The 25,709-nt window shown below is 36.4% G+C and overlaps 1 protein-coding gene across 5 annotated transcripts in view; it reads right to left on the bottom strand.

Annotated features, from left to right (window-relative positions):
- Positions 1-25,709, bottom strand: part of TRAPPC8 (trafficking protein particle complex subunit 8) — an 87,884-nt gene that overhangs the window by 31,736 nt on the left and 30,439 nt on the right. For all 5 annotated transcript variants that reach the window (XR_012380052.1, XM_025886434.2, XM_025886432.2 and 2 more), the window contains exons 12-19: positions 13,446-13,577; positions 8,877-9,101; positions 7,828-7,936; positions 5,922-6,116; positions 4,955-5,085; positions 2,681-2,755; positions 2,058-2,184; positions 1,488-1,642 (exon numbers count right to left, since the gene is read on the bottom strand). Coding sequence is in view for 4 of the 5 variants with exons in the window: in XM_025886434.2 (XP_025742219.1) it covers positions 1,488-1,642; positions 2,058-2,184; positions 2,681-2,755; positions 4,955-5,085; positions 5,922-6,116; positions 7,828-7,936; positions 8,877-9,101; positions 13,446-13,577 (1,149 nt within the window). In the remaining variant the exon portion in view is untranslated. The remainder of the gene's footprint in view (positions 1-1,487; positions 1,643-2,057; positions 2,185-2,680; positions 2,756-4,954; positions 5,086-5,921; positions 6,117-7,827; positions 7,937-8,876; positions 9,102-13,445; positions 13,578-25,709) is intronic.

Genomic DNA, 25,709 nt, shown 5'->3' with positions numbered 1-25,709 from the left:
TCTCAAGCAAAGTGCAAATTGCTACAGCCTTGCTGAAGGTAATTTTGTAGTATGTTGCAAAATGTTTTATTTATATACCCTTCGACCCAGCAACTCCATTCTAGTCTAAACTAGAACATGGACAACATATATACATAATGTGACTTACTGAAGAACTGTCAGTAATGATGAAAAGCCAGAACTACCCTCAACAGATAAATGGTTAAAATACATTATGATATATCTAAATAAAGAATGCCATATGTAGCTATAAAAAAAAAAGAATTTTGGGGTGCCTGGGTGGCTCAGTCGTTGGGTGTCTGCCTTCGGCTCAGGTCATGATCCCAGGGTCTTGGGATCGAGCCTCGCATCGAGCCCCGCATGGGGCTCCCTGCTCGGCGGGAAGCCTGCTTCTCCCTCTCCCACTCCCCGGCTTGTGTTCCTGCTCTCGCTAACTCTCTCTCTCTCTCAGTCAAATAAATAAATAAAATCTTCTAAAAAAAAAAAAAAAAAAGAATTTTTACTGAATGAAAACAAAGACCAAACAAGTAAGGGTAAAATGTGCAGTATGATTCCATTTATAATTACTAAAACTATATATGAGTGTACAACGAAAGGCCTGAAAAGAGAAACACCAATTTAATATAACCAGCACTTTTAGAAGGTAAATGGCTAAGTTTCTAACTCCCCTACCAAGAAAACCTGAGGATGAGGGAAGACAGACCTCCTGCCAGTGTTTGTAACACTGCATGACCCTGCCATTGGTTTGCCTCTCAGGTAGACAACTGATCCAAGGTAGGCCAGATTTCTCTCCCAGAAACGTGAAATTTGTAATAAAGTGGCACAAAGACTAGAAAAGTTGTTAGACTAAGGTCATATCAAAAGTAATGCTTTCTAAAGGCTTACAAACATTTGCTGCTACATTTCCTGGAGGTGCCAAGTCCTTATTCTTCTTTGAGACTTATTGTTCTATAATACTTCAGTTTCTCAGAGATGTTCCAATATCCTTCAACTAAATAATAAACATTTTCTCTTTTTTGGCTTATGCTACACCTAGCCATCAGTTTCTATCTTCTGTAACTAAAAAGGCTTTAACTTAGAGGCATGAAAGTAGGGTGAGGTGGGAAACAGAGACAATGAAGGGAATATTGTTTTTTATTCATATACTTATCTATTTTGCTCAAACTTTTTATAAGCATTAATTCCCGTATTATTTTTGTACCTTATCAAAAAAAGCCACTGATTTTAATAAACAAAGTCACTGATTTTATTAAACAAAGTGTTCTTTAAATGTATTTTCTCAATTTCCATTAATATCTTGAGGTTTATATTTTATAACCTGGCTGTGATTTATCTTTGTGAATTAGATCTATTAAACTTAGCTTAGTAATAAAAAGTATGGTTCAATGTAATATCAGTAACTTCAAAGTCTAAGATTACTTTACTGAATATATTATCTGACCTTATAGACAATTTATTAATCCATGAAATTTTAAGAAGTGAAATACCTCCAATAGTGGCATTTCCTCCGTGATAATGGGATCTAAACGTCGATCAGGACCATATTTAATAGATGTTTTCTCTTCTTTTGTATTGTTAAGTCGAGGACCTTGAATTTCTAAATCTTGTCTCCCTCGGACTGACATACTCAAGGAATGCTTTCCTGAAACAAAAAACAGTCAATGCCCTAAAGGAATTTGAAATGTTAAATGACATCAATTTAGCTTGAATACTGTAACTTTCAGATTATTTCTAGAAAAATCCTAAATAATTACTGAGTAGCATGGTTAATCAAAGAATTAAGAGTACTTTATTTTTATGTTTAACCACATCTACTGTATGCTGATTAATTTCTCATTAGGATTTACTTATTTTGCAGATACAAAATACATTAGAAGGGAATAAAGTTATTTTTGAAGCAATGGCAGAGTTTAAAATAACCCAAATAATCTGACTAAATGCCTTTGTTAAGGCACATTAAACCTATTTTTAAAAACACCTCATTTTCATTTCATTCATTTATTCTATGGAGATTTAATTATTAGTTTTGTATCTGTTTAGCAATGCTATAGTTTTACCTGTGTGACATCTAGGAAGAGCATCAATGCCATCTACTGTCACGCAGCCCTGAATAGTGCCAAGATTATAAACAACTCCCAGAACATGCAGCTCCCCTATGTGATGGGGAAAGAGCTTTAGTCTCGCCTGTGGAGATATTTAAGTCACTCTTATTATCTGTTTTCATAATATCTTAAATAGCGCAAAACCTAAATTTTGTAATACTGCAAAAATATAAACTCATGACCTACAGTTTTGAATAATCAATTAATTTCTTATATCGGAAAACATTTTCTTCAAAAGAAAGTCTGTAAACAGGCCTGATCTACATTAACACTTCCAAGTCAACAAAAACCAAAATATTCTGCTCAAGCAAATATTATATGAAATTATCACACCGACCACCTTCAAAAAAGCAAAAACTTTTCACCAGGCTTCTTTGGAAATTAACAAACCAAAGACCACTGCAAATCTACTCTTCCCACCAATTTCCTCTTGTGCAATTCCTGTTTCCCAATCTTCCAAATTTTACCTTTTAAGAAAACTAGAATATAAAACAAACTGAAAAAATTGATTTTTATTAAAATTTGTTTGCATCTTACTTTTTGAAAGGCTTAAGACAAAAAAATAATAAAATAGTTACCACTTTGGATTCTTCACTATTAATTAAAAATTCTGAAATAACTTCAGTTCCAATCATTTCAGGTTCACCTGTTACCTGAAAAATAAGTTATTTTGTAAAACATACATTCTAATGACTAAAGTATCAGAATATTAACATTCCTATACATCAGTACTTAAGAACAATAACAATAATTATAGTTAGTATTTACTAGGTTCTTACTATGTGCTAAGCAAGATGCAGTGTTTTACTTTCACACCTGGAGTAAAGCCACGCAAGTAGCAGAATGAGTGATATATACATTTTTTCATTTCATTCAGTCCAGTTCAAGTAAGGGGGGTAAGTGACCTACTCAAAGTTGCAGCCAAGAGGATAAAACTTCAAGAGATAAAAGTTCAGTTACTAATGGTCAACAATGGCCAAAATGGCCATTTAATCTTACAACCAGAGCAAATTTCTCCATTTTGTACTCTCACTAGCCTCTTTTTCCAAATTGGCCAATTACACAAAGTAATGGCACCTAAGCAAGATGCATAAAAGACTGGTGGATAATAAGGGCTGTAAGAGAGAGCAAAAAAAGGCCTGTGGCCTCCAAATTTCTGTAAGAGACTACAATCTCTGGTCATGTAACAAAGCAGAGTTAACTGACTTACACTTGGGGTAAAGCTGGTCCTCATAAACACTGTTTTACTTTTACCATGAAGTTAGTCATTTCACACAATAAATAAAAATTACATTTCCCTAAGTTCCATTTCAGCATCTTAATCCATGAGTAGAAGCTTATGAAGAAATCCAAAGACTTTGAAATTTACAGGAAAAAGTGTAACAATTATACACAATGAAAATTTTCACTCAATTTTAATAAACCTCCTTTAAAATCTAATATATTAAACAGACTAATATATTTAAAAAAGCTAATGGATCTTTAAAAAAAACCTTTCCCAAGAGTAAACAGTTTATACGCTTCTAATTTGTATTCCAGACATCTAAAAAACATTAGAAAAATTCATAAATTTGCTAAAATTCCAGTCAGAACAGAGTCTACAAAATCTCAATCTTTCAAACTATTCACAATGAGTGTAAATAATCACAAAATGTCTTTAATGGATTTAACTGACAAGACTCTAAATAAGGCAATCTTTAAAAATCAAAACACTTCAAGAAAAATAATTTATACTAAAGTTAGTATGACATACATCTTCTTTCAAGCTCTCCCTCTGTAAATCAGTGCCAAAATGTTGGGATATTTCCCAGTTCCAAAATAATATTTGCCACATTTCTAAAGCATATAGTTAGGTGGTATAAAAAAGCAAAAGTTATAGAGTAGATATTGGTGAATAACATATAAATGGGTAAAAAATGTACTGTCCCAGTTCTTTCTGTTACAATCAGCTTGGTAACAAAAATTATTTGTTCAAGTCATTCCTGCTTCAAAAATAACTATCCTAGATAAAGAGCTTATTACAGACCTGAATAAGAAAAAGATAAATACATATATATAAAGACAATCCACAAAAAAGGGAAATACAAGAACTTCAACTTCACCAGAAATTAATGACATGGAAAATAATAAAGTAAAATAACATTTTTCTTACCTATCAAATCAGTAAGATTTTTTTTTTTAATAAATAAGAATACTTAATGCTGCAAAGATGATATGCAAGCCCATGTGCTGTTAGTGAAAAGCTTGTTGGTATGACCTTTTGGGAAACTAATAGAATACCAAAATACTTATTCCCTAAAATGTTTTAACTTCATGCCCAGGAATCTTTACTATAGAATTTATCAGGATAAAAAACTATACACCCAAATTTTCACCACTGTATTATGATGATAGTAAACAAATGGAAACTTCTAAAACAACTATCAGTGGAGAGATATTAGAAGAGCTTACAGGCCATCCATGATGGAATATTATAAAGAAATGAAATATGGAGACATTTTAATATCAAAATATGCATATGAATCAACACAGAATGAAAAAAAACCAACATACACAATATGATAGAATCCTAAATATGAGAGAAAACATACAGATGGAAATGACTAGGAAGATACAGAAAAGTGTTAAAGTGGTTATTTCTAAATACTGAGAAGACAGTTTTATTTTTATTCCTTATGTTTTTTATATACTCAATTTTCAACAATAAGCATATGTCATACTTTTTATAACTAGGGCAAATAAGCATAAAAAAGAATAAGTACAACTCAATGAACAGAAAAAACTGAAATGTTATGCATCTGTTAAGGCTATTACTGAAACATGCTTATTACAAATACCTTTTAATAACTTACTAGTTCTTTAACTTCTTCATTATCCTTTCGACTACTATCTTTGGGTTGAAACTTCCACAGCAATGACAAATCAGTCAACAAAAGTGGAACCTTCAAAGGATTTCTAAAGGCCACTTCCACTGTTACTGGTTCTACAAAAGAAAGGCCTAAATTAATAACTTTAATAAACCCCAACTATGCTTTGATTCTCTAAACCTATACCTAAACCTAGTCTAAACCCTATTCTTCAATTCTCTAAACATACCTTACTTTCACAGCTCTGCATTTCTGCCTAGACTATCTTTTACCATCTTGTACATGTCCATTTATTCAGGATTCAGTTTTAAAATGACTTCCTCGGGCACCTCGGTGGCTCAGTCGTTAAGCGTCTGCCTTCAGCTCAGGTCATGATCCCAGAATCCTGGGATCAAGTCCCGCATCAGGCTCCCTGCTCAGCGGGAAGCCTGCTTCTCCCTCTCCCACTCCCCCTGCTTGTGTTCCTGCTCTCACTGTCTCTCTCTGTCAAATAAATAAAATCTTTAAAAAAAATAAAATAAAATGACTTCCTCTAGGGGCACCTGGGTGGTTCAGTCAGTTAAGCGGCTGCCTAGGCTCAGGTCATGATCTCAGGGTCCTGGGATCGAGCTGCGCATCGGGCTCTCCAGTTAGCAGGGAGTCTGCTTCTCCTTCTCACTCTCCCTCTGTGCTCTCTCTCAAATAAATAAATAAAATCTTAAAAAAAAAGACTTCCTCTAGAAGATTTCTCCCCAATTTCTTTGTACTAACACATGTCATTCTCTCTTCTATATTCCAGTAGCATACTGTATATACAGTATTAGAGCCCACAATGCCTGGTTTTATAGATGCAGCTAAGTTATGTTTCCTAATTTATTTTTTCATGCCCGGCTTCCAGTGATTTTTGGCAGACAGAAAATTACTTGTAAGTAAAACAAACAAAAAACCATGAATAAAAATTCAAGTACATCACCTTCTACAACTGCCAGTGGAAATCTTGAGTTATCTGAATAACCGTTCAAACAGTACTGTGTGGGGTGGAAACTGGATGGAATTACTCCTCTGTTAACCACAGCTACAACCTGTTCTTCAAGTTCTCTCCACTGCTGAGAGGATTCAGAATCATATTCTTGATCAAGACTTACATGAGTAGCTGCTTGCTTTTCACCTAAAAAAAAAAAAGTCACAATTAAGCACACATTTATTAGCACCTGCCCTCAAATGAAACACATTTTAAATAAAAATCCAAAGTAGCCAAATAAGTATATATACATACTCACTCTTGCCAGTTTAATTATCTGAGAGAAAAATATCCTCTTATTAACCCTAGTCTAACTGGAACTTGACTTATAATATTGATGTTCTTTTCTCCTTAACGCTGAAAGAATATATTTTCCCTAATATTGCACAATTTTATATGAAATACCTCAAATATACAGAAACACATTACTCTCCTTCATCTCCACTAGCACTTCTTCCCAGAGCTCTTCCAAAGCTGAAATATAGTGTTCTCATCCATATTTTTTACTTTACCACCTATTACTGTATACATAAACAATGTATGCATTGTATGAATTGGTTTATATGCTTGAAATTTATATAAATGGAATTACGTTTGATTGATCATTCTGTAACTTTTTTTCACTGAACATTATGGTGTATTATTCATATTGAAACATGTAGAACAATTTCACTCATGACCTACAGCGTGAATCCATTATATAAATATGCCAAAATTTATCAATTCATCTCCTCTATCATCTTACTTTTTTTGCTATTAAAACCAATGCTGCCATAAACATTTTGATAAATATATATACATAGACTTTTTTTTTTTAAGATTTATTTGAGAAAGAGAGAGAGAGGAGCAAAGAAGGGCCGAGAGAGTCTCAAGATGACTCCGCATTGAGCATGGAGCCCAATGCAGGGCCTGATCCCAGGACGCTGAGACCACAACCCAAGCCGAAACCAAGAGTTGGACACTTAACCAACTGCACCACCCAGGCATCAATTAATAAATATTTTTAAATAAAATATTAAACTAAATCTCAATGAGAAACATATTAATAAGCTCAAATATAAGAATGCTTAGAACTGGGCGCCTGGGTGGCTCGGTTGAGCGACTGCCTTTGGCTCAGATCATGATCCTGGAGTCCCGGGATCGAGTCCCACATTGGGCTCCCTGCTCGGCAGGGAGTCTGCTTCTCCCTCTGACCCGCCCCCCTCTCATGCTCTCTATCTCATTCTCTCCCTCAAATAAATAAATAAAATCTTTAAAAAATAAAAATAAAAAAAAGAATGCTTAGAATTACAAAGTTTACTTTAACATATTTATACTCTTGGCCCACTACTGCCATTCTAAGGCTCAATCCTAAGAAAATAAGCCTATATTTTAAAAAGTCTTACAAGAACAGCAGAATATTGGCAACTGTTCTCTGCTTCTAAGAATATCTGAAATCTCCATAATAAAAACTTAAGAAAAGTTTTATCCACAAAAATGTCCATCACAAAATAATTTTATGTAAGGAATGAAGGAAATAGTCCAACTATATAACAAGCAAATATTAAGGTACTTTATTTATATGTACTGAATAGAATATCTTACTGACATTAAAAATGTTTAATAAGACTATGTAATAACATGAGCATTCTTTATACTATGTGAAAAAACCCATTATAATTATAGCTATTTTATTGTTATTTTTAGCTTGTAGAGCTGGAAGGTACACCACTGAAGTGGTGGTAGGATGGTTAAGTGATTCGGTACAGAGTTATTTATTTTCAAATATTCTTTAACAATTACAACATCATTTCTTAAATAAAAAAAACACTTAAAAAAATAGTCACTAGGTAACAAGGCCAAATAAAATTTTACAAACCATCTGCTGGTCGTCTGTCGTGGCCGAAGAAAACCCGTGTTGCTGAACTGTTAATATACGGTAAAGGTAGCTGTGGTAAAGGACCATCTGGTGATAGCTGACTTACATTCTAGGAGAAATATAGAAGAAAAAGAATTTTTTGAGAAAATTCTACTTTCTTTATATTTGCCTCATTTTTTTAACATGCAAGGTATTAAAAATATGTTAAGCAAGAATATTAAGATAAAGAATTGCTAGTTTTACTTAATTTATCAGCCTTAAAATTTTAAATAACATTTATCCTGGCCAAGAGAATCTTTCTAAAGTTCCTCAGTTAATTAGCTCTCTTTGGATGTGGAAACGTCCAAATATTATTTTGCTATGCACTTTATTTTCTGTGACTCATTACAGCATCCTATCTGTCAAAATTCTAACCCATATGATCTCAAATTTATAAAGTATGAAAGGGTATTTTCTGCAGGATAGATAAAATATTCATTATTCACAAGTCTTGAGGAAAAATTTTTTAAATTTGAAAAATAAATTTTTCCGTAAAACAATGTTTTGTATGTTATTTTCTAACCTCCTGTCTCAGTGAGGTATTTTTCCTTCCTATTAATTTTTCTGGGTTAGACCATAATACTATGTCCACTTCCCACAGACAGATACCTTTTCATCTTTCATGGGTAAAAGAAAGTAATGTACTTTTTCCAAAGGATGGTATGAGGACCCAGTATATTATAAAATCAGTTATGATGCCAAAAAAATAATAATAAAGAAGAAGCAGTCCAGAAAGCTTGTGGCATCTCTTTTTTTTTTTTTTAAGGTCCAAGAACAGGCACAGATCAAATGCTTACTGGAATATTAAAATTCCCTTTTAAAGATCTGTAGAAGGGCAATGCAACCCAGATCTATGACCAAAGGGCATACTGCCACACTTTATTATGACAGATAATTACATAAATTTTAAGAAAACCATTTTATTAAACAACTACTAAAGGAGTTTTTTTTTTTTTTACTAAAAATAATGACTTAAATTTTAATATCTACTACTGAAAATAAGTATTCACCTTGTAAACATAAAGATACTCTCTGAGGAAGGCCCCTTGTTGAGCAGCAGATTGTTTACTTTCATTGATTAAAATATGCCTAAAAGCAGACACAGCATTGTCCAGTTGCCTAAGGGTATACGACTGGCGCCCAATAGTAAAGTTAATGTGATCCTCTGCAAGAGACCAGCCTTTTCCCTTGTAAACTTGCATGGCTTGACAATAACAGCGTAAAGCATGCTTTTTCTGAAAGAAAATAAACAAAACGAAGTATTAAAATCCAAATTTCTCTTGGACCAGAAAAAATAAACACACACACAATCACGAACCTGGTAACTGGTGTTTCTTCTAACAGAGACTAGAATGATGAGAAAATGAAACTAACATTTATGGAGACCCCTTTGCAATTATTACTAAAAAACAAGAGGTCCTGAAGCAGGCAAGTGACTGCTTTGTCCAAGGGCAGGAAGTCTAAGAAGGCAAAAATAATCATGACTTTATGAAAAGCCATCCGGGAGTTTTCAGAGCAGTAGCATACAGAGTCATGAATTAGTCAGGTTGTTATTTAAAACTGAGAACTATCTTACTAATTTTCTTATGGTCATCTCTGTACCACTGCACTGGGCTGAATGCTAACTAAACTACTGTTTCGTTTGGTAGTAAGAGTATGGTATATTCTTTTCTTTTGCCCACTGCTGCATCCTGCCACACCTGTGAGCAGATGTTTGGCATTAATTACCTATCACTGCTACCCTCTGAAGTCAGACCACCTCTATCTTAAACCTGGGATTTGGTACCAAGGAAGAGGCTTCACTCCACTAAACCTTCTACTTCAGAGTATACTCTTGTACCTACTCCCTTCTCCAGGGTGGATTATAAACTTTGTACCATGTATATCCAGGACTGCTTGTTTTTTAAAGAAATGTTTTCTTGGTATATAGTTAAAGCAAATCAAAATCATGTGCCACTTAATAGCATGCAGTTTAAGAACTCAGTCTCTCTTCTGTGATATTCCTATAAAGATACCCAATTTGAATCTCATCATGAGGAAACACCAAACACACACCAAACAAATTGAGGGATACTCTATAAAAATAATTGGCTTGTAATCTTCAAAAGTATCAAGGTCATAAAGTCAAAGGATCCTTCTGAACAGGATCCTTATGCTATAAAAGACATTTATGGGACAACTGTCAAAATCTGCATAAGGTCGGAGGATTAGCTAGCAGTACTGTATTGAGTCCTTGATCTGATTGTTATATAATGGTTATACAGGAGAAAAAGTCTTGTTTCTAGGAAATGGGGAATATGTCCTAAAGTATTTGTGGGTAATGAGGCACTAGGTAGACAACTATCAAATCACTCAGCTAAAGTGTCTGAACTGTACTTGTAACTTCTTTATAAGTTTGAGATTGTTTCAAAATAATTTTTAAGTTATGTTTTCTTGAAAAAACACCCCAATCTCCATATTGCATTTAGTAAAAAGGAACATTTAGTAAACATTTAGTAAAAAGTCTTAAAAACTAAGATACAGGGGCGCCTGGGTAGTTCAGTCGTTGAGCATCTGCCTTCGGCTCGGGTCATGATCAAGCCCTGCATCGGGCTCCCTGTTCCGCGGGAAGCCTGCTTCTCCCTCTCCCGCTCCCGCTCCCCCTGCTTGTGTTCCCTCTCTCGCTGTGTCTCTGTCAAATAAATAAATAAAATCGTTAAAAAAAAAAAACAAAAAAACTAAGATACAAAGAAACAACTTAATATGTCAAAATGTTGAATTCAAGTGCATTTTTTAGGATTTCTTGGAAAAGCATCTAAAGAGATTTAAAAGGTAACAAGGATTTAAAATCTGCCTTTTAAGGGCGGCTGGGTGGCTCAGTTGCTTGAGCGACTGCCTTCGGCTCAGGTCATGATCCTGGAGTCCCGGGATCAAGTCCCAAATCGGGCTCCCTGCTCAGCGGGGAGTCTGCTTCTCCCCCTGACCCTCCCCCCTCTCATGCTCTTCCTATCTCATTCTCTCTCTCAAATAAGTAAAATCTTTTAAAAATATATAAATAAAAATAAAATCTTCCTTATTTATTTATTTTTATTTTTTTATTTCTTTTTTAAAGATTTTATTTATTTATTTGGCAGAGAGATACAGAGAGAGAACAAGTAGGCAGAGAGGCAGGCAGAGGGAGAGGGAGAAGCAGGTTCCCCGCTGAGCAGGGAGTCCGATGCGGGACTCGATCCCATCCTGGGATTATGACCTGAGCCGAAGGCAGCCGCTTAACCAACTGAGCCACCCAGGCGCCCCTGCCTTTTTTTTTTTAAAGATTTATTTATTTATTTATTTGAGAGAGAGAGAGAGAGAGCGCACATGAGACAGGGGAGGGTCAGAGGGAGAAGCAGACTCCCTGCCGAGCAGGGAGCCCGATACAGGACTCAATCCTGGGACTCCAGGATCATGACCTGAGCTGAAGGTAGTCGCTTAACCAACTGAGCCATCCAGGCGCCCAATAAAATCTGCCTTTTAAAGTAAAAATTGAAACACTGTCCTGGGGTATACTGGACAACACAAACAGACCCTTCTCTAGCACTTTCTTAAAATTTTTTACTAATTTTAATCCTTGGTAATGCCAGTTCTTTTTTTTAATTGCCTTTTACTTGTTGATAATTCTTAATGGAAAACTAATGGTAAAAAAAAGGAACTATTAAAAATGCTGGGGACAAGATAAGTGATTCAGTCCCCTCAGAGAGGACTGAGAAATGGCCTTTCTATATACACATATGATCTTCTCTAGTGTCCTCTCATCCCTGCCAACAACACACATTTTAATGGAAATGTCATGAAAAGTTGGTGTGTCTCAGAAACAACTTGCCCTTAGTCACAACTATTTGTGTTCTATGTCCTACCTTCCAAGGAAGATACTATTCTTGACCAGCTACAATAGGACATATGTTTGTTTTTTCAATAGAAAAGCATTTCTAGTTATACTTTCAGTTTCTACATATTGTCTGAGAAAGAGATTTTCTGGATGCAGGGTATATAAAGAGTGGTCACAAAATATAAAACTGGGTACCCTGGAATCATTAACACCAGGAGATAACTACAGTTAAAGATGATTAATAAGAGGGCGCCTGGGTGGTTCAGATAGCTAAGCTTCTGCCTTTGGCTTGGGTCATGATCTCCAGGTCCTGGGATTGAGCCCCGTGTCCAGCTCCCAGCTCAGCACGGAGCCTGCTTTTCCCTTTCCCTCCACTTCTCCCCCTGCTTGTGCTCTGTCTCTGTCTCTCAAATGAATAAATAAAATCTTATAAAAAAGAAAAAGATGATTAATAAGCCAAAGAGTAAGTGTATGTCAACCTACTATAAATGTAGTATTTTTAATTCGCATGCATTTCCCAGAAGCAACATGCCCTATAATTTCAGAAGATGAAATATGAGCAGCTATTTCCAGTTCCAGTGACATCATCATGTTCATAAATGAAACTATTCCGAAAAGTGGACAAAGATGTGGAAAAAGATGACTTACTTTTAATAAGAGACAATGGACCATTCCCAATGGAGTACTTAACTTTCATCCCAAGCAAAGGGAACCACATGCGTATTACATTTTGTTAATTTCTAAATAAAAACACTTTTAAACAACAATAAACAATGGGATAACATGTTTCAGATGCATTTGCATTTACTATGGAAGGAGGTGAAAAATGATAGTTTAAAATTCTGTTCCACTTTAGAACCTGAGAAATTCTAGTTGATGGAGTGTATCAATTATTATAAAAAGATATATAATTTTATAAATATTTTTACAGTTTTGCATCTAATATAAAGCAAGTTCACCTATTTTCTAATTGCCAGTTTCCAAAAATAGAGGGAGGAACCCAATCTTGAAATACTTGTCTTTTAAAATCATGGCATTTTGGGGGCACTAGGGTGGCTCAGTCATTAAGATCTGCCTTCGGCTCAGGTCATGATCCCAGCCAGGGTCCTGGGATCGAGCCCCGCATCGGGCTCCCTGCTCTGCAGGAAGCCTGCTTCTCCCTCTCCCACTCCCCCTGCCTGTGTTCCTTCTCTCGCTATGTCTCTCTCTGTCAAATAAATAAAAAAAAAATACTAAAAAAAAAAAAATGGCATTTTTACATGAAACTGAGAGTAGTTTCTGAACACTTGTTTCTTTGCACCTCTGTAATAACATACAATTTAAAACACTGACATGTTTGGTTAGCACAGACTGAAAAATAAAAGTATGTTCATAAAAATTCATTATTAGCCAAATTTTTTTAACTCCTCATATTCCCCTACCATACAAAAAGCTCTTTAAGAAATAAGACCATGGTTTTATGGGTCCATGCTAAGCTCCTTGTATAGTCCCAGGAACACGGGGATGATTCTTCAATCCACACTTACCTATGTTTATAGTAAACCACCACCACTTACTGCTGCTACCACTCTGCCTCTAGCAATTCTCCCTCCAACTAATACTTAAAGGGGCAACTGGGGCTGGAGAAATGCCATACAAATGACATACATTTATAAAATAAATAACAAATTATAACAAAAATTAAATTATTTATTACAAATTTTTTTTTTTTTTTTAAAGAAAATGCACTCACCTGCCCGGCTTTACTAAACCGATGGCCTGCCAATATCATGTGAAACGCGTATTTTCTAACCATGGGACTCTTCATGTTTATAAAGCAATGTGCCGCCTGTTCCAAAAGAAGTGCGCTTCGAAGATCAGAATCCTATTGAATGTTTAAAAGAAAATAAGGTTTCACAAAATGAAAAGTAAAAAGATAACAGGTAAGAAAACATTTACTTTCAAAAAAAAAAACATTTACTTTCTAAAAATAATCTATAGCACTGTTTAATGTAAAAGCATCTGAGGGCAGAGATCAAGTGGCAATCCAATCTTGACGATTCTTTCTTTGAATAAGCACAAATTTTTCTCAAAATCCTTCAAAAAATTCCCTATTATGAAATATTTTCTTTTCCTTTTCATAAAGCCAAATGTCTGGTTATGATATGCAGCATGTAATAAATCTCTGAAGAAATGCAATCCCTTTTTAAATGGCAAAAAAAAAAAGTACATAAACTGAGAATTTAATACAGGTATCCTGATTACAGATAAACCAGAAAGGAGAGCACAGAAAACAACAGATTCACACTAATCTAATTTCTTCAGGAAACTGATCTGAGATATCCAATAGCATATTTCCATCTATCCAAGAAAAAAAGGAAAGATAAAAGAGAATGTGTGTAGATTATGAAATAATCTAATCTACTGCTTTATCCTCTATTAAGTTTACTGTATCTAAAAGCAATTCTCAATTTTTGCTTAATTCAAGAATACCAAAATGACTGCTTTTCATTAAAAAGTTTAGGTTTCCCCTTCAAAGATTATCACCGTCTATTAGCATTATTAGTAAATGGTACAACTCAAATTAGTTTCCACTTCAATGGACTCCTACCTCAGTATCTACAAAAACCACATACCACATTAACATCTTCACCCATAAGGATAACCTTTCAAATGAAAGAGCCATCATCACTTTACAAATAACAGAGAAAGTAGTGAAGGATGCTGATCAAGTATCAACAACATTTTCACCAAAACTTTCTCTAGGTTTTCAGCTATTCTCAAGCTGAACTTACCATGCCCTTCCATGTGTTCTGCTGCCATTATTTTCCCCAGGGAGAGTTGAAAACAGAAAACATTTACTTTAAATGCAATAATGTCAACAAATTATAGTTACATCAAAAAAGTGCTCATAGATCATTGATTATTATAACTATCTCTGCAGTAATTACAAAATTAGAGTGGAAACAGATCTGAGGAAACAATCTAGAAAGCATTCAGTAAATGGTAGATATTATTACCTATTTCAACCCTCTTGTGACAAAAACTAATGATCAAATGTCTCTGTCCAAGTAAGATCCAAAAGCTAGTAAGTGGGAAAACCAGGAATGTACAATTGACACGCAGTTCATATCCAAAGGTTTACGTAAGAATTACTTAGGGGAGCTAGGGAGTGCATTTTTAGTTTTTAGGAAAATGTTTTCTTCTTTGAAAACTACTTTTTTTCCTTAAAGAATAAACGTTTCAAAAAAAAAAAAAGTGAACATTTTTCTTCCCCATTTCATGCCTCATCTGACTTGCCATCAGTAACTACAGTTGCCAGGTTCGTGTTATTGTGTGTCATTTCCTCCTCTCTGTATCTGTGCTTTTATGTTAAATATATACTGTTTTCTAGAAATACACATACTTTTTCACACATAAATGGTATTATACAAAATATTCTTTATCTCCATTTTTTGGACTTAATATAGTATCATGGATATCTTTCTAAGACATCTACATCTCATTTCTTTTAAAGCTACATTGTATTCTATTATATAAATATACCACAATTTATTAATACAGTCCCCAGTGGACTAATACTGCTTCATACTTTCATTACTTTTGTTACTACAAAAAAGTGCTTTGAGTAATTATATATTTTTATTAGATACATTTCTGGAAGTAGAACCACTGAGTTAATGAAAGCTATGTATATAGTTCAAATTCTAATCGACAGAGCCAAACCGCTACAAAAAAAAGTAGTACCAACATATAATCTCATCAACAGAGAATGACAGTGTAGGTTTTCCACTCTATTCAGCCAAAAATTATTTAAAAAATTTTTTACCTCTTTAGTAAAAAAAAAAAAAAAAAAAAAAGACACTTTGCTCCTCAACATACATTTAATAGTAAGGCTGGTAATCTTTTCATATGTTTAAGGGTCTTTGTATTTTTTCTGTGAATTGCTCATTTATACTCTTTTGTGAATGGGTTTTTGTGATTATGTGGTTTGTAAGAGCCCTTTGTACACTTAATCAATATTAGGTCTTTGTCATACATTTGCAAATAGTATCTCCCAGTTTTGACATGAAAGAGTTTATTCTTTAGTAGTCAAGCATACTAACTTTTGCCTCTATGGCCTCAAGATATTGCGTCAAACTAAGAAAGGATGTTACTCCTAGATTTAAAAAAAAAATTCCTTTCCTATATATTCTGCTATATATGTTTCATTTTTTCATATTATAACTTAATCAAGCTATTATTATCATACAGCAAGTAAGATAGGAATCCAACCCCAAACAGCTAGATGTCACAATACCATATAGTGAATAACCTAACATTCCTTACTAATTTTAAATGACACCTAATCATATTTATATGATATATTTAAATTCTCATTCTACTCCATTACTCTTCCTTATCACTGTAAACAGTTTCAATTTCTGTAGCTTTATAATACATCTTAATATCTGGAACAAGCAATTCCCTCTAATTACTTCTTCCTTTCAGAATTTTATTTAGGCTTTTCAATAGTATTTCACAGTCTTTAAGTGCTATAAATTGATTCCTAGTATGTACACACAAACACATGCAGTCACATACAGACATACAGCATAAATACATATTTTTTTAATTGCCTGTGAGGCTTCATTAAGCTAGAAAACTTGGAAGGGCAGCAATCCTGGACATTCAAATTAAGATAAGGAACATGCCCTAGATAACTTTGAGGGTGTGTAAATGATTCTAATGTACAATCCAATTGAGACCAGCACAGTAAACCCTCAGCATTGTCAAATTTAATACTCAAGGGCTGACCAATTTAGGAGAGACCAGGAGGTCCACGGCATATATTTTTCGCTCTTGCATCCAGCATGGCAGTTGTCTGAGAAAGAACTTATCTGCTGAACTGAATGCCCTACTCCCATGACTCACTGCAACTTTGTTCTTCTGTAGTCCCTGTCTCTTATAGTGACACCTAAAGGAGAAAATATATTACTTTAAACCAAAAAATAGCCCTGAAAAAAAATGGCAACTGCCCTCAGTGTTGATGGAAGAAAAATGAAAGAATTTCACAAGGTTGTAGTTTTATCTAGAAAGCAGAGGCTTTTAATGAGTTGAAGAATAAAGTTTTATTTTAGTGGTGGTTCATACCTACAATATGACAAGTATTACATATGCTCTACAAGGAACTAAGAAAAAAAAATCTGTGATACTATTTCAACAGGAATTCCAGCCTATGAACTTTGCTCATAACCCAAGAGAGAATTTTAAAAACTGCAACATTAACTTAAAATATGAGGATAAATATTGGGGGGGATCATCTGAGGTACAGGATTCAATAAACGCTTCCATAAGAACACAATGGATGTGGACACTGTTGCATAGACTTAAATAAATCAAATCTCAAGTATGGCTTTCAGATTTTTTTCCTTGTGTAACTGAAGTTAGTACGAAAGGTGCTATGAGCTGATCAGTTTACCACAGGAACAGTTCCTCCCAAGGTGGAGAAACTTGTAAAAACTGTTATTACTATCCCTGATAGTAAAAACCCTGACTTACTGTGTTTAAATGCAGGAACAGACAGAGGGGCTATTATGACCAGAATAAAATGTTCAGCACAGACACAGTAGGGAAAAAGCATCACATCTTAAGCACCAAATTCAGACCATCCTATGTGGCGGTAACTGTGGCATGTTTTATCATTACCTGGGTTTGCTCTGTCATCCTGAGAATCCATTACAAGAATAAAATCCACTTGCCCATAAATTTGCAGTCCAAAAAATAAAGCCAAAGTACAACTCCTTCCACCCAGGCATCACAGCTGTCTTTTCCAAAACAGTGCTAGCAGAAATCTGGGAAACCTAACTCACTAATGTGAAGAGTATGTAACTCTATTGTTCCCTATCCTCAAGACAAATGCACTTTTCACGTATTAAAATCATACAATAAATACAATTAGTAGTTAAAATTTAACATAACTTTACGCATATTATGCCTAGTTGTCTTTGCTTTCAAAGAAATATCTGAAAGATATAGCACAAAAAAACCACTGGGAATGACAATTTCTGGGGAAACATACCACCACTCATCCCACCTCTCACCCCAAAACAATGACTATAAGTTTCTTCAAATTTGATGACAAAACAAATCATCCAGGTTTGAAAAATTTGTGAAAGGAAGAAAGAATAATGACAGAAAATAACAAGGTTGTAATGCAGACAGAAGAATTTGGTCCAAATTATTTTTATTCAAGCTCCTAAAACCATAAATTCCCTTACATTCACCTAGACTGAAAAATAGCAACATATTCAAACCCAAGTTAAGATTATTTATTACAATACAAAACATGAACACACTCAAGAATCTATATTCACTTCTACTAAATAGTTTATGTCTAGCAACTGTTCATACTGGTCAGTGTCCATGCAATATCAATTATTCGACATTGTTAACATCATCCCTTAACCTAATTAGTTATATCTTACAGAAACCTTTTTAGAATAATTAATGTTCAGTTCAACAAACATATGTAAATTATATACCATGTGCCAAGGCTAGAGTCAGGCACCGAGGATAAATATGTAGAAGACAACACAATTCCCTACCCTCAAGAACTTAAATATAATTTCTAATAAAATATGACAAATCAGGTATTACAGCATTATATGAGAGGGAAGGATAGAGACAGTTAGGATAACCTGGGGTATTGCAGATGACTACCTGAAGGACATGACTGATTTAAGGACTAGCAGACAAGGGACCAAAGAGGAAAAGGGCCACAGTCCAGAAGGACATTACAGACATGAACCAGGAGAGCAGGAAGAGGGGGGGAGGGAAGTAAATTATGTTTAAGAAATTTAAAAAAAGGGGCGCCTGGGTGGCTCAGTCGTTAAGCTTCTGCCTTCAGCTCGGGTCATGATCCCAGGATCCTGGGATGGAGCCCCGCATTGGGCTCCCTGCTCTGTGGGAAGCCTGCTTCTCCCTCTCCCACTCCCCCTGCTTGCATTCCCTCTCTCGCTGTGTCTCTCTCTGTCAAATAAATAAATAAAATCTTAAAAAAAAAAAAAAAAGAAATTTAGGAGGGACGGAGCAAGATGGCAGAGGAGTAGGAGACCCGGATTTCGTCTGGTCTCAGGAATTCAGCTGGAGACGGATCAAACCATTCTGAACACCTACAAACTCAACAGGAAATCAAAGAAAAGAATAGCAACAACTCTGAACAGAAAAGCGACCACTTTCTGGAAGGTAGGACGTGCAGAGAAATGAATCTCAGGCGATATTCGGGAGGATAGATGGCGGGGGAGGGGGCTTCCATTCGCTGCTTCTGGCAAGTGATAGAGCCGCGGAGCACAAAATCAGAACTTTTAGAAGTCGGCTCCACTGAGGGACGTCGCTCCAGGGGCTAAGTGGGGGGTGGAACCCTCGCGGGACAGTGTGGTCACAGAAAGACTGGGGGTGCCTGAGTGCGGCAGAGCTCCCAGGTATCGGTGCAGGGAAGCTGGCTGCAGAGACGGAGCAGAGGTGTGGGCTCTCAGCTCGGGGTTCCCATAAACTGATTCGGGGCACAGTCGGGCCACTGCTCCTCCAGCAGGAACCCAACAAGTGGCAGATCCGGGGTGACTCCCCTTCCTCCCCCGGGAGGAGCAGCGGGGGAGCAAACGGCAGGGATCTGCTGGGTTTGGAGACTCCACACCGAGTCAGGTGCCAGAGATAGAAACGCTCGGTCACAGGCCGCGTGAGCACAGAGTGCGGCCAGAGACCGGGGAGATGGGAGTGAATGACTGCTTTTCTCTGGGGGCGCACTGAGGAGCGGGGCCCCGAGTTCTCGGTTTCTCCCGGGCGGAGATTGGGAGGCCGCCATTGTCAGTCACTTTCGTCCTCCAAAGCTGTTCAGAAAGCTGGCAGGGAACAAAAGTTCCCAAGAGCAAACCTGAGCAGATTATTTAGCCCGAACCAGCAAGGACGGGACAATTCCACCTCCGGCAAAGACATCTGGGAACCACGGCAACAGGCCCCTCCCCCAGAAGATTAGCAAGAACTGCCACCCAAGACCAAGTTTACTGATCAACGAGAAGGGCAGAACTCCAGCGCTAGGGGAATACTGCACATAGAATTCATGGCTTTTTTACCATGATTCTTTAGTCTTTCAAAGTTAATTTTTTTAACTTTTTTTTTAATGCTTTTTCCATTTTTCAACCAACATCTTATCAATCCCTTTTTTAAAAAACATTTTTATTTTTCATTTTTAGAGTCATACTCTATCCCTTCATAGTAGTTACCCTTATTTTTGGCATATATATGTACGTTGTTCTCTCTTTAAAATTTTGAGATACAGTTTCTTCTAACAGATCAAAATATACCCTAAATCTCTAGTGTATGGCTTTGTGCTAGTCTCCTGCCTGATCATATTCTCTCCCTTTTCTTTTTTCTTAAATCTTCTTTTTTCAAACAACTTATCAATTCCTTTTATAAAATCTTTTATAATTTTCATCTTTACAGTCATATTCCATCCCTTCATCTTATCAACCCTTATTTTTGTACATATATAAGTTTTTCTTTCTTTAAAATTAAGGGAGGCACTTTCTTCTAACAGACCAAAATACACCCAAAATCTAGTGTGTGGCACTGATCTATGAACCAGCCTGATCATATTTGATTATATTCTGTTTTTTTTTGTTTTGTTCTGTTTTTGTTTGTTTTTATCTTTTTCTTTTTTCTTACTTTCCCTTTCTTTTCCCCCAAATTCAGGTCTTTTCTGATTTGTTTAGAGTATATTTTCTGGGGACATTGTTACCCTGTTAGCATTTTGTTCTCTCATTCATCTATTCTCCTCTGGACAAAATGACAAGACAGAAAAAAATCACTTCAACAAAAAGAACAAGAGGTAGTACCGACTTGCGAGGGAACTGCTCAATACGGACATTAGTACAATGTCGGACCTAGAGTTCAGAATCATGATTTTAAAGATACTAGCTGGGCTTGAAAAAAGCATGGAAGTTATTAAAGAAACCTTTCTGGAAAATTAAAGAACTAAAATCTATCCAAGTCAAAATCAAAAAGACTATTAATGAGGTGCAATAAAAAATGGGGGCACTAACTGCTAGGATAAATGAGTCAGAAGAGAGAAGCAGTGATACAGAAGACCAAATGATGGAAAATACAGAAGCTGAGAAAAAGAGAGATAAACAACTACTGGATCACGAGGGCAGAATTCTAGAGATGAGCAATACCATAATATGAAACAACATTAGAATAATTGGAATCCCAGAAGAAGAAGAAAGACAGAGGGGGGGCAGAAGGTATATTGGAGCAAATTATAACAGAGAACTTCCCTAATTGGGGGAAGGAAACAGGCATCAAAATCCAGGAGGCACAGAGAACCCCTCTCAAAATCAATAAAAAAAGTCAACACCCCAACATCAAATAGTAAAACTTACGAGTCTCAGAGACAAAGAGAAAATCCTGAAAGCAGCTCGGGAGAAGAGATATGTAACCTACAATGGTAGAAACATTAGATTGGCAACAGACCTATCCACAGAGACCTGGCAGGCCAGAAAGGACAGGCATGATAGCTTCAGAGCACTAAAGGAGAAAAATATGCAGCCAAGAATACTATATCCAGCTAGGCTGTCATTGAAAATAGAAGGAGAGATAAAAAGCTTCCAGGACAAACAAAAACTAAAGGAATTTGCAAACACGAAACCAGCCCTACAAGAAATCTTGAAAGGGGTCCTCTGAGCAAAGAGAGCCTAAAAGCAACATAGACCAGAAAGGAACAGAGATAATATACACTAACAGTTACCTTACAGGCAATACAATGGCACTAAATTCATATCTTTCCATAGTTACCCTGAATGTAAATGGGGTAAATGCCCCAATCAAAGACACAGGCTATCAGATTGGATAAAAAAACAAGACCCATCGATATGCTGTCTGCAAGAGACTCAATTTAGACCCAAAGACACCCCCACATTGAAAGTGAGGGGGTGGAAAACCATTTACCATGCTAATGGACACCAAAAGAAAGCTGGGGTGGCAATCCTTATATCAGACAAATTAGATTTTAAACCAAAGACTGTAATAAGAGATGAGGAAGGACACTATATCCTACTTAAACAGTCTATCCAACAAGAAGATCTAACAACTGTAAATATGCCCCTAACATGGGAGCAGCCAATTATATAAGGCAATTAATAACAAAAGCAAAAAAACACATCGACAACTTACAATAATAGTGGGGGACTTTAACATCCCCCCCTCACTGAAATGGACAGATCATCTAAGCAAAAGATCAACAAGGAAATAAAGACTTTAAATGACACAATGGACCAAATGGACTTCACAGACATATTCAGAACATTCCATCCCAAAGCAACGGAATACACATTCTTCTCTAGTGCCCCTGGAACATTCTCCAGAATAGATCACATCCTAGGTCACAAATCAGGTCTCAACCGGTACCAAAAGACTGGGATTATTCCCTGCATATTTTTAGACCACAATGCTTTGAAACTAGAACTCAATCACAAAAGGAAAGTCGGAAAGAACTCAAATACATGGAGGCTAAAGAGCATTCTACTAAAGAATGAATGGGTCAACCAGGAAATAAAAGAAAAATTAAAAAATTCATGGAGGGTGCCTGGGTGGCTCAGCTGGTTGGGCGACTGCCGTCTGCTCAGGTCATGATCCTGGAGTTCCAGGATCAAGTCCCACATCGGGCTCCTTGCTCAGTGGGGGGTCTGCTTCTCCCTCTGACCCTCTTCCCTCTCGTGCTCTATCTCATTCTCTCTCTCTCAAATAAATAAATAAAATCTTAAAAAAAATAAATAAAAATAAATTTAAAAAAATAAAAAAATTCATGGAAACCAATGAAAATGAAAACACAACTGTTCAAAATCTTTGGGATGCAGCAAAGGCAGTCCTAAGAGGAAAGAATATAGCAATACAAGCCTTTCTCAAGAAACAAGAAAGGTCTCAAATACACAATCTAACCCTACACCTAAAGGAGCTAGAGAAAAAACGGCAAATAAAGTCTAAACCCACCAAGAGAAGAGAAATAATAAAGATCAGAGCAGAAATCAATGAAATAGAAACCAAAAGAACAGTAGAACAGATCAACGAAACTGGGAGCTGGTTCTTTGAAAGAATTAACAAGATTCATAAACCCCTGGCCAGACTTATCAAAAAGAAAAGAGAAAGGACCCAAATCAACAAAATCATGAATGAAAGAGGAGATCACAACCAACACCAAAGAAATACAAACAATTATAAGAACATATTATGAGCAACTCTATGCCAGCAAATTAGATAATGTGGAAGAAATGGATGCATTCCTAGAGATGTATCAACTACCAAAACTGAACCAGGAAGAAATAGAAAACCTGAACAGACCTATAACCACTAAGGAAGTTGAAGCAGTACTCAAAAATCTCCCAACAAACAAAAGCCCAGGGACAGATGGCTTCCCAGGGGAATTTTACCAAACATTTCAAGAAGAATTAAACCTATTCTTCTGAAACTGTTCCAAAAAATAGAAATGGAAGGAAAACTTCCAAACTCATTTTATGAGACCACCATTACCTTGATCCCAAAACTAGACAAAGAAAAGGAGAATTACAGACCAATATCCTTGATGAACATGGATGCAAAAATTCTCACCAAAATACTAGCCAATAGGATCCAACAGTACATTAAAAGGATTATTCAACACGACCAAGTGGGATTTATACCTGGGCTGCACAGCTGGTTCAACAACAGCAAATCAATGTGATACATTAACAAAAGAAAGAACAAGAATCATATGATCCTCTCAATAGACACAGAAAAAGCATTTGACAAAGTACAGCATCCTTTCTTGATCAAAACTCTTCAAAGAACAGGGATAGAAGGTACATACCTCAATATCATAAAAGCCATCTATGAAAAACCTACAGCAAATATCATTCTCAATGGGGAAAAACTGAGAGCTTTACCCCTAAGGTCAGGAATGCAGCAGGGATGTCCACTATCACCACTGCTATTCAACATAGTATTAGAAGTCGTAGCCACAGCAATCAGACAACAAAAAGAAATCAAAGGCATCCAAATCGGCAAAGAGGAAGTCAAACTCTCACTCTTTGCACATGATATGATACTTTATGTGGAAAACCCAAAAGACTCCACCCCAAAACTGCTAGAACTCATACAGGAATTCAGTCAAGTGGCAGGATATAAAATCAATGCACAGAAATCAGTGGCATTTCTATACACCAAGAACAAGACAGAAGAAAGAGAAATTAAGGAGTTGATCCCATTTACAATTGCACCCAAAACCATAAGATACCTAGGAATAAATCTAACCAAAGAGGCAAAGTATCTGTACTCAGAAAACTATAAAATACTCATGAAAGAAATTGAGGAAGACACAAAGAAATGGAAAAACGTTCCATGCTCATGGACTGGAAAAACAAATATTGTGAAGATGTCAATGCTACCTAGAGCAATCTACACATTCAATGCAATCCCCATCAAAATACCATCCACTTTTTTCAAAGAAATGGAACAAATAATCCTAAAATTTGTATGGAACCAGAAAAGACCCCAAATAGCCAGAGGAATGTTGAAAAAGAAAAGCAAAGCTGGCAGTATCACAATTCCGGACTTCCAGCTCTATTACAAAGCTGTCATCATCAAGACAGTATGGTACTGGCACAAAAACAGACACACAGATCAATGGAACAGAATAGAGAGCCCAGAAATGGACCCTCAACTCTATGGTCAACTAATCTTTGACAAAGCTGGAAAGAATGTCCAATGGAAAAGACTGTCTCTTCAACAAATGGTGTCAGGAAAATTGGACGGCCACATGCAAAAGAATGAAACTGGACCATTTCCTTACACCACATACAAAAATAGACTCAAAATGGTTGAAAGACCTCAATGTGAGACAGGAGTCCATCAAAATCCTAAAGGAGAACACAAGCAGCAACCTCTTCGACCTCAGCTGCAGCAACTTCTTCCTAGAAACATCACCAAAGGCAAGGGAAACAAGGGCAAAAATGAACTATTGGGACTTCATCAAGATAAAAAGCTTTTGAACAGCAAAAGAAACAAGTCAACAAAACCAAAAGAAGGGCGCCTGGGTGGCTCAGTTGGTTAAGCAACTGCCTTCGGCTCAGGTCATGATCCTGGAGTCCCGGGATCGAGTCCCACATCAGACTCCCTGCTCTGCGGGGAGTCTGCTTCTCCCTCTGACCCTCTTCCCTCTCGTGCTCTCTATCTCTCATTCTCTCTCTCTCAAATAAATAATAAAAAAATAAAATCTTTAAAAAAAAAAACAAAAGAAAACAAAAGAAAACCAACAGAATGGGAGAAAATATTTGCAAATGACATATCAGATAAAGGGCTAGTATCCAAAATCTATAAAGAACTTATCAAACTCAACACCCAAAGAACAAATAATCCAATCAAGAAATGGGCAGAAGACATGAACAGACATTTTTCCAAAGAAGACATCCAAATGGTCCACACACACATGAAAAAGTGCTCAGCATCGCTCGGCATCAGGGAAATCCAAATCAAAACCTCAGTGAGATACCACCTCACACCAGTCAGGATGGCTAAAATTAACAAGTCAGGAAACGACAGATGTTGGCGGGGATGTGGAGAAAGGGGAACCCTCCCACACTGTTGGTGGGAATGCAAGCTGGTGCAGCCACTCTGGAAAACAGTATGGAGGTTCCTCAAAAAGTTGAAAATAGAGCTACCATATGATCCAGCAATTGCACTACTGGGTATTTACCCCAGGAATACGAATGTAGGGATCCAAAGGGGTACGTGCACCCCGATGTTTACAGCAGCAATGTCCACAAAAGCCACACTGTGGGGCGCCTGGGTGGCTCAGTTGGTTAAGCGACTGCCTTCGGCTCAGGTCATGATCCCAGGGTCCTGGGATCGAGTCCCGCATCGGGCTCCCTGCTCCTTGGGAGCCTGCTTCTCCCTCTGCCTCTCTCTCTCTCTCTCTGTCGCTCATGAATAAATAAATAAAATCTTTAAA

Source organism: Callorhinus ursinus, unplaced genomic scaffold (genome assembly GCF_003265705.2).
Source record: "Callorhinus ursinus isolate GAN/ISIS: 27379988/994484 unplaced genomic scaffold, GSC_fseal_2.0 scaffold11, whole genome shotgun sequence".
In the NCBI taxonomy this organism is placed as follows: Eukaryota; Metazoa; Chordata; class Mammalia; order Carnivora; family Otariidae; genus Callorhinus; species Callorhinus ursinus.
This window is presented reverse-complemented; position numbering and strand designations above follow the sequence as displayed.